Genomic DNA, 11984 nt, shown 5'->3' on the forward strand with positions numbered 1-11984 from the left:
CATTCATATAGCTCATTAGAGACCCATCTTTGTCCATCTTTTCTTATTTAGAGTTTTAGGAATAACAAGACAGAAGAGAAAATGAGATTAACATAACCCTCTTTTAGGACCAATTTACTATAGAGTGTCCGGGCGGTTGCTTATAGTCATGTAAAAAAAAGGAGTGAGAACTGAGAGAACAATGGGTCATATGGATTAACGGTCGAATCTCACTTTGTGAAACCCTTTCTTTAATGGCAATCATAGAAAATCTCATTATTACCCTTTACTCAAAAGAATAAACTTTAAAAATGCCACAACTAGGCAATCTCAGAAAACTGCCATGAGTACTGCTTGAGTGATTCTTATCTTGCAAATCAAACCCTACAATTTAGGATTTTACCATAGTATGGTGGTTCGATCAGCAACAACAACGGGGGAACGCGAGAACTACTGATCCAAAACTCTCCTTCACTGATTATGGATCGTTTTAGGGGTTTGTTGAAGGAGAGAGAAAATGAGTTAAGGGTTTCGGATGATGAAGAGGATTTACCGCCACTCTCTCCGGAAGATATTATGCAACTTTACGATCTTGTTCTATCGGATCTTAATACCAATTCGAAGCCTCTTATTAATGAACTTACTGTTATCGCTGAACAACGAATAGATTATGCTGAAGCAATTGTTGATGTGATCTGCAATCGTATAATTGAGGTATATTTTACTCAATTTCAACTTTTGTTCTCCAAATCTATATCAGTCAAATGAATTCTTCAGTTAAAACAATACTAATTCGTGCATGGCTGATTGATTTAGTATTAGATTTCTCCTTTAACACGAGGTTTACTAGACTTTTCGATTGATTATGTCAAAAATTAGGTTTTTTTTAATTCTTGATTGGTTTCGTTATTGTAGGTTTGTCTATATATCTATTTGAATCCTTGTTTAGTTTCTTACCTAATCATTTCAGATTTGTCCTCTTAAGCTTATATGAAGAATATGTCTAGATTAGGGCTTCTACGTATTATGGGACTATGTAACTGAGAAGAATTGAAGAACTTGTCCGTTTTTACCGTACCGTTTGGTAGAAGATCATTTTTTGGATTTAGTGACGTGGTTCGTTTTATTTCGATTTCAGGCAACTAGTTTGTTTTACTGTTGTTTTGGAACAAAGAAATGTTTTTTTTTTATATAAATGTATAGTTCATTGAACTCAATAAATTAGGTCTTATGATTGTTAACGGGTAAATTAACATTTCGTCAAAGTTTACTTACCGTTGGTTAATTAAAAGATTTGAACTTTTGTTAATTAAACATGAAGTTGGGTTATTAGGAATGTTAGTAAGTAATTCAAAGATTTCTATGTTACGTGTCAATGTGCCTTATTAGATTTGATGTTTATTAATTTTTATTAGTACAAATATTTTGTTATTCGCCCGATGTGATTAAAACTTCACCCGTTATCAGTTGAGTTGGACTAAAGTAAAATGGGGTTCTTAAAGGAGTACAAGTATGAATTTGAAGCTAGTTTATGTTGTCCAAAGACATAAACCCTAGATTTAGTTTTGATGCTTCTCAATATTTCTTTGTTATAATGTTGTTACTTGCTATTACTCTCATGGTGCTGTATAGCATTCAACTTGCCTGGACGTTATTTTCTATTTTTTTCCAGTCGCAGTTGCTCAGGAGCTTCCTTCTTTATATTTAAAATAATGAATCACATACATGTGGTTTAGTGTTAGATCTATCTTTGAAATATAATAACAAACCAGACGTACAAAATTTGCAACGTTGATACCAATGCCTTCCAATTAATGGTGAAGTCCTTATAAAGCTGAGGAGGCCCAGTTCTTCTCTTGCGCCAAGCATAAAGAAGACACTGGTATCCCAGTTGACATGATCAAAATCAATATTACAACCTTTAATTTAGTTTAGTCGTTTTTATTGAAAGAGATGTTTTTAGCAAAATTAACGAGTTATATTATGACACGAAAATTCATAGAGGTCAATTGAGTTGGTAATGTTTACTGTATTAATGTCATGAACAAATGTTATTTTATTTATTATTTTGTTTGATTCTTTTCGTTATTTTGGTACTTAATTCCACTCCCGCATGAACTAAATCCTGGATCATCCCTCCACGAGAATATATTGAGTATGTGAAATAAAGTTTTGTTATTAAATTCTCGATTTGCTTTCTCATTATGGGTATATTTGTTTGAATCCTATTTGGTCTTGTACCTAATCGTTCCAGATTTTTCGTCATAAGCTTGTATTGAATATGCCAAAAGTAGAAATTATATTGGACTCACTAAGATACATTTGTTAAAACAGAGTATGAGAAGAATTAAATAAACTTTCAGGTTTGGCAGGTTCTTGTCAGTTGGAAGATAATCTTATGTTAAATTTGGGACTCATGGTATTTCTCTTTTTATTTAGGGTAACTTTGATTCTTTTAACAATTATTTTGAGTCTTATTGCGTAGTGTTGTTTATTAACAATGACTTCGTTATACTCAACATTAGAATTTAGGATTGTTTGTAAGTATGTTGATGTATTGTTAAGAATTACTTCATCTTTTTATCTATAAGACTACTTTCGTCCATTGAACTAAAATATATGCTATTATTAGAAATTCAGTAAGTAATTTAAAGATTTACAAGATACATCAAGGTTGTATTTGAAGTAGTTATTCCTGGTGACGCCCTATTAGGAATGTCTGAAAGTAATTCAAAAGATCTACAAGACATACGTCAAGGTTGTGTTTCAAGTTTTTTGTCATGTTGGTTTTTGACTTTTCATTCATTTATTTGTTTATTAATATAACTTTATTGCTAGCATCCCATATGAATTAAGGTGCACTATTGATCAGTTCACTTGGATCGAACTTCATAGTAAAATGAAATTTGTTTTTCAATATTTCTATGTTATAGGGTTGAGAGGGCATCCTTATCCATATTGGTTCAGCTTTCTTGGAAGTCATTGTGTGTTCCTTTTTCTTGCAGGTCACAATTGATCAAAAGCTTCCATCTTTATATCTTCTAGATAGTATTGTTAAGAACATTGGTGGTGTATATGTGAGATACTTTGCCTCTCGTCTCCATGAGGTGAGTGGGCTGCAATTTATTATACACTAGAAATTTCCCCATTAAGTTTCCAGTATATACATAGCCATTACTTTCTTTTGATTTTCGGATCTAATGCTCATTGTTATTTTTGCTCAAGGTGTTTTGTGAGGCATACAGGCAAGTTCACCCGAACCTGTATGCTGCCATGCGCCACCTCTTTGGCACCTGGTCAGCAGTATTTCCTCCTGAAATACTTCGCAGAATTGGGACAGAATTACAACTACCAGCTTATTCAAACCATGAATCATCTGGCTCAATAGCTTTTAGTTCTTCAGACTCTATGTCTCGACGTCCAACTCATGGTATACATGTCAACCCCAAATATTTGGAGCCAAGGCATCAATCTGAACAGGCAACTGTGGTAAACGTTATCTTACAAAAGCATCTTTATATAGTAATGCATTTTATAGAGAACCATAGCCGCTGTAAACACTGTTATATACCGTTGGCTGTTATACATGTGTACTAATTAATCTTTTCTAAATCAAACTCGATAGTCTGATTTTTTTAGAAGTAAATTTTTGAGTGTTGCTGCTTATTTCATGATATTACGATTAAAGATAAGATTTTTTTTCCTCGCTCTAGTTAGCCTTTGCATTTCCTCTCTACTATTGCATAAAATATTACTGATCCTAGAAAGTGCAAATTTATTTGATATCTGTTGATAGTTGGATACCTAAAATTTGAGGTGGTGCAGACATGTTAGTGCACATAATATATAATAAACTACAAGGCCTAAAAAGGCGGAACTCAGTTTCACTGTTAAGATCGTCTAGATTCGAGATTATTGAAATCTCTTTTATCATGGAAGCCGAGGTAAAGCTTGTGCTAAACATCTTTCATACTCAAGTGGATGGTTTTGTCAGCAATGTTGTAATCATGTACTTGTCTTTACATGAATGTCTGTAACGGTTAAATTATCTGTACAAGGCCCAAAAAGGTAGAAGTCAGTTTCACTGTTGAGACTATTGAAATCTCTTTTCCCATGGAAGCCGTGGCAAAGCTTGTGCTAAACATACACAAATTTCACTTACAACTACGATGTTATGTTAGCAATGTTGTAATCATGTAGTGTTTGATCAATTACAATATATCATTTATTTCTTACCCTTGTAGGATCAGCTTGGTAGAAGAATCTCTTCCAGTCAACAGATACATGATACAAACAATGACTTTGGATATGCTGAGGATGATATTGATCATTCTGAGAAAATCTACCCCCAAGCTAGAGGAGGGAAATTAGGCTTGCCTGGGCTATCGGCCTGTACATCTTCTATTGGTGGAGATGAGAGGATACATCCTCTGAAAACTAGGGTATTAAGTCCTTCAAAAAATGGTCATGGCCGAACTTTGTCACCGTCATTTAATAGGTTTGGAACAGATAGTTCTCCTGAAAGGGCTGTTAGGAGGGCTTCTCCATCTCAATATGAATTAGATTATGGACATCGTAGAACAAGTGAAAGGGATGGAGAGAGGACTGATTGGTGGATGAAACATGGCTCGAACTTAGATGACCAGCAAAGGCCAAGGGCCTTAATTGATGCTTACGGAAGTCATCGAGAGAAAAGTACTTTACGAAGTGAAGCTCCAAATGTTGAACCGCTTGATGCAAATTATGGAAGCAGTGGAGCTAGTACGAAAAGTTGGAAGAACACTGAAGAAGAAGAGTATGTTTGGGAAGAAATGAGTCCAACTTTAGCAGACCATAGTAAGAGTGAAGATCCCATGTCATTTAATCCTTCTCTTGGGAGCTTAAAGGCAAGATCAGCTTTAGGAAGACCAACTGCTGCACGGACTGAATCTGATATGAGAAGGTGTAGCTGGCCCAGTCAGTCTCAGCGGTCCGTGTTGGATGTTTTCCCTAGTACTGCTGAAGACGAGATCTCAAATTTAGGTGTATGCCTCTTTCCCTTGCTTCACTAATCTCATTGTTTATTAGCGTAAAAGCTTTGTTATTTATATGAACCGAGGTACATCTTTTTAATTAGTCTTGGTGTAGTACTAAAATTCTTCTTCCTTTGTTGACTCAATTCTCACAATATAACTGTTAGTGTAGTGTACCTCTTAATAATATGTTTCTTAATGACATATTGTTGTCAAAGGCGCTTCTTAGGCAAACTAAGGCGCCATAGGTGAGTGTAAGAGAGGTGCCAACTAGGACAACAGGAGACAGGTGACTGCCACTTTATCTTTTCTTTTCTAGGCTGAATTTTGTGAATTCTTGAATATTTTGTATTACAATGTGCTTAGAATGAGGTAATGAAGAAAGGATGAAGAGTGAGTAAAGTATATATGCAGCTGGCCCATGATCTGATGAGCTCGCCCATGCCCCGGACGTGCCTATGCGAACCAGGGCAAGGCAAATGGGCCATGTCTCGCGTCAGACTGTAGATGACAACGTAGATAGATAATCCCAACCCATGTATGCTTCTTATGTATTTGTAAGGAATCAGATTATTAATGGTTTGTCAATATTCTTGCAGCCTGGGACAAGTTCTATGGGTAAAAAGTCTGTTGTTGATTATCAGACTCCAAATGTTGGTAGTCAAATTCAGGGGCCTCTATATTCTCAAGAGCGATGGAGTTTATCATCTCATAATTCACAGTCTTCTCAGCATAACAGCAGAGATGTAGGTGGAAGGGCTGGTCAAATGCCTCCTGCAGCGCTAGCTCCATCGTCTGGTCAGAGAATGCCATATTCTATTTATAATAGTAACAACAATTTAAAACATCATGCTCTTTCACAGAAACATTTATGTAAGCCTGAGGGTAGTCGAGAAGGTTTCATTCCATCAAACTCAGCACATGTATCATCTCAATTGGCGGCACAACCATCAAATCATGGATATACTCCGCAAGGCTATGGTTCTTTTGCGAGTACTCCTTCGTTAAATCAAATACCATTTCCATCTTTACCGATCCGCAACATGACAAATATCACCTCCTTGCAGTCAGGAGGTGGGTTTCCTTGTCCCCTTGGGCCCCCTCCAGCGGTGAATCTGCGGCCAACTTCTCAAAATATGGGTCTACATCCACCCTGCCCACCAGTAAGCACTGGTTTTGGGGGCCTGATAAATTCTCTTATGGCGAAGGGGTTGATTTCGCTGACGACGATTCCAGCTCAGGTATCTTAGTTTGTAGTTTATATTTTGCATTATATTATGTCTGTATATGCAAATAATGCAATTATAAATTACTATAGAATCTAAATTAAGTAACTTCTCTTTCTGATTCTCTTCTTCGTTTTGAAGGATTCTGTTGGAGTTGAGTTCGATGCAGAAGTTCTGAAGGTTCGACATGAATCTGCAATAAAAGCTCTTTATAATGATCTTCCAAGACAATGCACAACATGTGGGCTCCGTTTCAAGTGCCAAGAAGAACACAGCAGTCATATGGATTGGCATGTAACTAAGAATCGAATGTCTAGAAACCGTAAGCAGCAACCCTCTCGTAAATGGTTTGTGAGTACCACTTTATGGCTGAGTGGTGCAGAAACAGTCGGAAATGATGCTGTTCCGGGGTTTCCTATGCCAACTGAGGTTGTTATTGCTAAAAAGGACGATGATGAAATGGCTGTTCCAGCTGATGAGGATCAAAACAGTTGCGCACTCTGTGGAGAGCTGTTTGATGATTTTTATAGTGATGAGACAGAAGAATGGATGTACAAAGGTGCTGTTTATTTGAATGCACCCGATGGATCAGCACAGGGTCTAGATAGGTCTCTTTTGGGTCCTATAGTGCACGCCAAGTGTAGGTCAGGATCTTCAGTAATATCTTCTGAAGCTCTCGTACAAAATGAACTGGTATGTTAGCTTTAAACTGTAGTTTCTTGCTTTTGTGTGTAAATTAGAAGCATAATATGCAGGATAATATAGTCATTGATTTTCTACTGATCTTATTCTCTGATGCACAAGAAATCTTGGGAACATAGAGTATTTTGTTCTTTTTAGGGCTTAAGCAATTACAACATTCACTCGTTAAGCTGACAGATATAGCTACACTTCTTAAGTGTTGCCTTCTGCTAGTTTATTCTTGTTATTAATCTGCTTCTTGAATCTTGAATGTGCAGGAGAGGATCGATGAAGGTAGTGAGAGAAAAAGAATGCGGGTTTAAGTTAAATTTTCGAGTTCAACCTGACGGTAAATTATCTGGAATTCCATTGGAATGTAAATCTACTAATCTTTCCTAGCTGCTGCTATTGAAGATTAGATGTGGGAAGACCTCTCTGTCCTCGGTCATCTTTGTTGCTTGTTCAATGGCTTTCTTCTGGTTCTGGTTCTTAAGAGGAAGAACCTCATCCTTCCAATGTAAGTTTCTTGAATTAACTTTATTCTTCATTTTTTATTAAGAATGAGCAACTTTTTTCCTGATATTTAGTTTGGCTTCTATATAGTGGGGGGATCCTCTCAAGGACTATGCTTTTTCTTGTAGCGAATTGGGAACAAGATGGAGAGACAACAAAAAAGAAGGCTATACACTCATGGAGTATTTTTCGAACCTTCGAACTTTTTTCTTGTTAAGATTAACATATTTTTTTTTATGTATTTTACCTGTGGATGTAGAACCATATAGATTGAGATTTCTTTTAAAAAGTTAGCATTTATTTAAATTCTGTTATTTCTCGGCTGGGGCCGAGTTTGCCGCTCTGTCTGTTTTACTTTATTAAACAATCTCTTTGTATTATAAACAGAGTAGCCCTTTTCTGTTTTACAGAGATAAATGGATAACGTTCCTTCAAATAGGAGTATAATGAACTTCTGATTGGAATTGACTGCTTTTAATTTAATCTATCAAATAACTGGTATGCTCTTAATTGTAATGATAGATACTCATGTTTCTTCTTACTTCAAATTCGAGACACACTAGAATGCACTGTTGAATTCAGATTAGTGTTCCTGACGCTAACGGATGTTTCTGACTTCAAAAGAGAACGGATGATCCCGACAGAGCTCGCTCGTCTCCCCAGTCGCAAGATGCCATGTGCCCAGGCATGGCAACAGAGGTGTCGTGGGCAGTCACCCAGAAAGATCAACGCCGAAATGCCGGGATCAAAAGATCAAATTTGTGACATCACTGAATAATACATGGAAGTAGAAATCAATCTCCTTCGACAAAAGCCAAAACATGTCACACAAGAAAGGATACGTGTACGCATACTCAGAAAACCACTATTTAGACGGCTCTGGCTAAGAACAACCTCGATAGATGACACCTCCTCAGCACAGTTAAAGAAAAAGCTACACAGACATCTCAGGTAAAAATCAGCCCTCCGAAAACGGAGCTCAGGAAACTCGAAGGAATTGACCAAGCTTCACGAAACAGTTCTGGTTTAGGTACACCCATTGTCTTCAGGATCATTTAAAATGTCTTAACTTGAGAGTCACTTCTACTCCTCGGTCTCTCTACTTTCGACTAAGAGGTGGTGGGACTCATGATGATGCATAAACTGCCCAAAAGTTCACTGATGTCAAGGAGTCAAGACTTGACTTGAAGTCCAACGGATCAACTCGGCTTAAAGCAGCAGAACAACTAAGCCCTCAACGCTCTGCCACCTACACTACCCGTAATTAGGAATTGCACCTTTAATACTCCAAAGCACCTTTCTATAAAACTACGCAGTGACGAATTATGATGATTGAACAATTCTTTTCGATTTCTTGCTGGACCACTACGACGAAAATCAGGAAGATGATACCGTACAACACGATATAGAGCCAAATAACCGTTCATATTAGGATAGCCAACATCAACCACATAATATTTACCTAAGATAAGATAAATTTACTGATAAGTTTATGTCGTGAAAAGAAAAACACAAATTGAGAAATTACCTGTTGGTGGATGAGGAAAATTTGTTGAAGAGTTATTTATTGTTTCTAACAGAACTCGACAATCATTAGATGTTCCCTCCCATCCTGCCATTACAAAAGTAAACTTCATGTCAAAAGAAGACACTGTCATCACATTCTGTGTGCATTGGCCTTTCCTCCCTCTAAGAGGTACTTGTTTTGCCAAACGGATGTGTGCACTTATGTCTGTCCCATCAATTGCTCCAATGCAATCCTACAGTTAAAAAGAAATTCAAATTTTCAGGTAGTATACATTAAACTATTTTACATAAGAGTGATTAAACAAAGTTATTACCTTGAAAAATGGCCAATACATTGAATTATGATGAATATGAGGGGGGACGACATCAAGTGAAGGAGATTTTGTAATCAAAGTTGCAAATTTATCCATAGCTTCCAGAATAGAATTGAAATGACGACTGATAGTTTCTCCAGAGTGTTGAAAATAGTCGCACATCTGAATTTCTTTCGTTATGACCAATAGTCATGAGAAATATTGCCATCTGCTCTTCAATGGGCACATGTCTTATGTTCTTCAAAAATCCTTTTTTCTCTAAACGTGTGGCATAAGTGTGTGAACACATGTTGATCCATCCGCAACAAATCACGACATGGTTGAGGGTGTCCATGTAAGAGTTCCATTACGTATGCATGCCCTCTTAAAATAGACTTCCTAACTGGATTCTTAATTATATATGTCTGATTATAATACTCTGTGACACTAGCAACTGCAAGAATAATATCATTTTCTTCATCTCAATCCATTGACTCTGTCGAAGACGAAATAACATATTAATAGGAAAATTGCTTGAACATCTTTCAATACGTAACCAGAAATATAATTGAATAATAAACAAAATCAAACTTGAGTGCTAGCAATTTATAATAAAGTGTATCTAAATTGTATCAATTAAATAATAAATATCATCTTCTAATTGTAGTGTCGCCTTTGTAACCATTCAAATCGAACTTCAGGTGGAAGCGATATAAACACTTCCCTCACATCTTTATCCATGAAACTCTCTACGACTGTAAAATACAATCAACTTCCTACCGGTATTACATCTTCCATTCCGGTTAGTATCTCAATGCATTCTTTAATTGTATGCACTTTTTCCGTATTTTTAGTCTTGTTTTCAACTGCCTCAACTAGTTTTTCCATTGAATTGCTGATCTTAGTGGCTCCAGACAATCTTCTTCGCTTTTGACCTTGTAATGATTGTCCAGTACCACGCTGAGTTTCATTTGCCTCTAACACTACATCATCATCCGAAGATTGTTGTTGCGTTTCATAAGTTTGGGTATCAATCGTAGATCGTGTTCCATGGATATTTGTATTTATTCGAGGTTCTACTTCTAAATTCTGAAGAAATGATGGCATTTCACCAGAATTTATCTTGATAAATCACTCCAGAAATCATCTCCAACAGATATTGTACCGGTTAGGGGACCCCAACCGGAACCTGTTTTATTAACCAACTTGTGCCATGATTTCCATAATTCTTTTGTGGTATCTCAGTGATTTTTCATTTTTTTTACCGTATGATTTCTTTGTCTTGGCGAAAAACTTATCGCAAAAATTTTGATACCCTTCCTTGCTCAAGTGTGTCTCTGGTCTGTTATCTTTTTGTACTTGTTCAAAACATAAGTAAACAAATACTTTGTGAAGTTCATAAGTCCATTGTGCCCTAGTTGTATTGCTAGTTCCCGCCATCTTTAGTTGATATTAAAGTTCAGTAAGTGTTAAAAATACGATGAATCAGATCTAGCTTTGTCTAATTAACTTAAAAACTCAAAGAATAGCATGAGAAAAAAATTACTACTACAAACATACCTGATGTAGAGAAAGAAATAATTAAAAAACTAAAACATATGCAATGTAGAAAGAAAATGACCATTAACGAGGGAAGCAAAATAGTACATTATATCAATTAGGGTCCGTGGGTATATAGACCAAAATAATATTCAAAAAAGATTTATGATCCAATCTTCCCAAAACATGGATATTTAGTCCTTTTACATTATGGACATAATAACCCATTCTTTATGAGAGAACTACCGTCCATGTCCCTCCTACAAAATCACGGGATTTTTAATTTTCCAGGGTGAATTTGGAATGTTTCTAATGTGAGCGTGATTTAGGGGATTTAAAGCAACTAACGTATAAATCCGAAATTGATTGGTCTCTATCTTCTAACCGTTTTGGAAAGCAAATCTATTTCCAAATCAATTCAAAACAAAAATCGTAACAAAATCAGTTTTCTCTCTCTTTACAGATTTGGAAACCAAATCAATTTTCTCTCTCTTACTATGTAAATTTTTTTCGATTCAAATCAATTTTCTCTCACTTAACTTTCAGATTTGGAAATAATATATTTTCTAGGATCAATTTAGCGTGATTTGGGGGTTAATATACAAAACATATATATATCACTTTCTCTCACTTAACTTTCAGTTTCGGAAATAGTATATTTTTCTGGGAACATTAAAGCAACATATGTTTTCGTTTTTACTCATACATAAATACACATTGAATACAAATTATGAAACAAATACGTAAATTATGTATTATTTATGACGAGGAAACCATCATTTGTCAAGTATACAACATAATTTATCAAATGTATGTGGGTCTTGTTCAATAAATTACACATAATTTCTTTTACATTACACATAATTTCTTTTACATTACACGTCCTTTACATTCTGTTACAAAAAAAGTACAAAATCTTCTTTGGTTCAAAAATGATGCCCATCCATGTACTCTCCATTAGTTTCGTTGACTCACTTTGATTTGATGATTCTCTTTGAAATTTCATCTGGTATCTACACACATAAATACACATACATTAAAGAAAAAAAACCATATATTGTATTATAAACTACATGTATAGTTTCGTAAATTATATATAATGTTTGTCAAATTTTGACATCATTTGAAGGTTTTGAGTAGTTTGGTAAACTTATCAAGGCTACTGTTTTGGGTGAAAAGTACACGTAATGGTAAATAAATAATACACAATTTAT

The 11984-nt window shown here is 35.6% G+C and overlaps 2 protein-coding genes across 5 annotated transcripts; one reads left to right on the forward strand and one right to left on the reverse strand.

The window, feature by feature from the left end:
• Positions 1–74: 74 nt before the first annotated feature.
• On the forward strand, positions 75–7847 carry LOC147549586 (polyadenylation and cleavage factor homolog 4-like). 4 transcript variants are annotated; one of them, XM_086664755.1, is made up of 8 exons: positions 75–693; positions 2985–3086; positions 3205–3468; positions 4224–5003; positions 5591–6232; positions 6359–6910; positions 7177–7415; positions 7502–7847. In XM_086664755.1, exons 1-7 carry the CDS (start codon positions 460–462, stop codon positions 7219–7221), a joined length of 2619 nt encoding a protein of 872 aa, XP_086520881.1. In that variant the 5' UTR covers positions 75–459; the 3' UTR covers positions 7222–7415; positions 7502–7847. The 4 variants fall into 4 exon arrangements, with proteins under 4 accessions (XP_086520881.1, XP_086520882.1, XP_086520883.1 ...); XM_086664756.1 differs by having other exon boundaries at positions 76–693; positions 7540–7847; XM_086664757.1 differs by having other exon boundaries at positions 76–693; positions 4230–5003.
• Positions 7848–8637: 790 nt separating this feature from the next.
• On the reverse strand, positions 8638–9348 carry LOC147549587 (uncharacterized). Its single transcript, XM_086668345.1, has 3 exons — positions 9253–9348; positions 8940–9171; positions 8638–8873 (listed from the first exon to the last, which is right to left on the reverse strand). Exons 1-3 carry the CDS (start codon positions 9346–9348, stop codon positions 8638–8640), a joined length of 564 nt encoding a protein of 187 aa, XP_086524471.1.
• Positions 9349–11984: the final 2636 nt, after the last annotated feature.

The sequence above is a fragment of the Eschscholzia californica genome, unplaced genomic scaffold (genome assembly GCF_041429995.1).
Source record: "Eschscholzia californica isolate CP2 unplaced genomic scaffold, dmEscCali1.0.p SCAF_3, whole genome shotgun sequence".
In the NCBI taxonomy this organism is placed as follows: domain Eukaryota; kingdom Viridiplantae; phylum Streptophyta; class Magnoliopsida; order Ranunculales; family Papaveraceae; genus Eschscholzia; species Eschscholzia californica.

Excerpts from the sequence above, each read along its gene's own strand:
- LOC147549586 (XM_086664755.1), top strand. The coding sequence starts at position 460 with ATGGATCGTTTTAGGGGTTTGTTGAAGGAGAGAGAAAATGAGTTAAGG. Across the intron at positions 694-2,984 it reads TCTGCAATCGTATAATTGAG|GTCACAATTGATCAAAAGCT; the intron begins GTATATTTTACT and ends TTTTTCTTGCAG. Across the intron at positions 6,233-6,358 it reads TGACGACGATTCCAGCTCAG|GATTCTGTTGGAGTTGAGTT; the intron begins GTATCTTAGTTT and ends TTCGTTTTGAAG.
- LOC147549587 (XM_086668345.1), bottom strand. The coding sequence starts at position 9,348 with ATGGATAAATTTGCAACTTTGATTACAAAATCTCCTTCACTTGATGTC. Across the intron at positions 9,172-9,252 it reads TGTATTGGCCATTTTTCAAG|GATTGCATTGGAGCAATTGA; the intron begins GTAATAACTTTG and ends TTTTAACTGTAG. Across the intron at positions 8,874-8,939 it reads TTTTCCTCATCCACCAACAG|GTAAATATTATGTGGTTGAT; the intron begins GTAATTTCTCAA and ends ATCTTATCTTAG.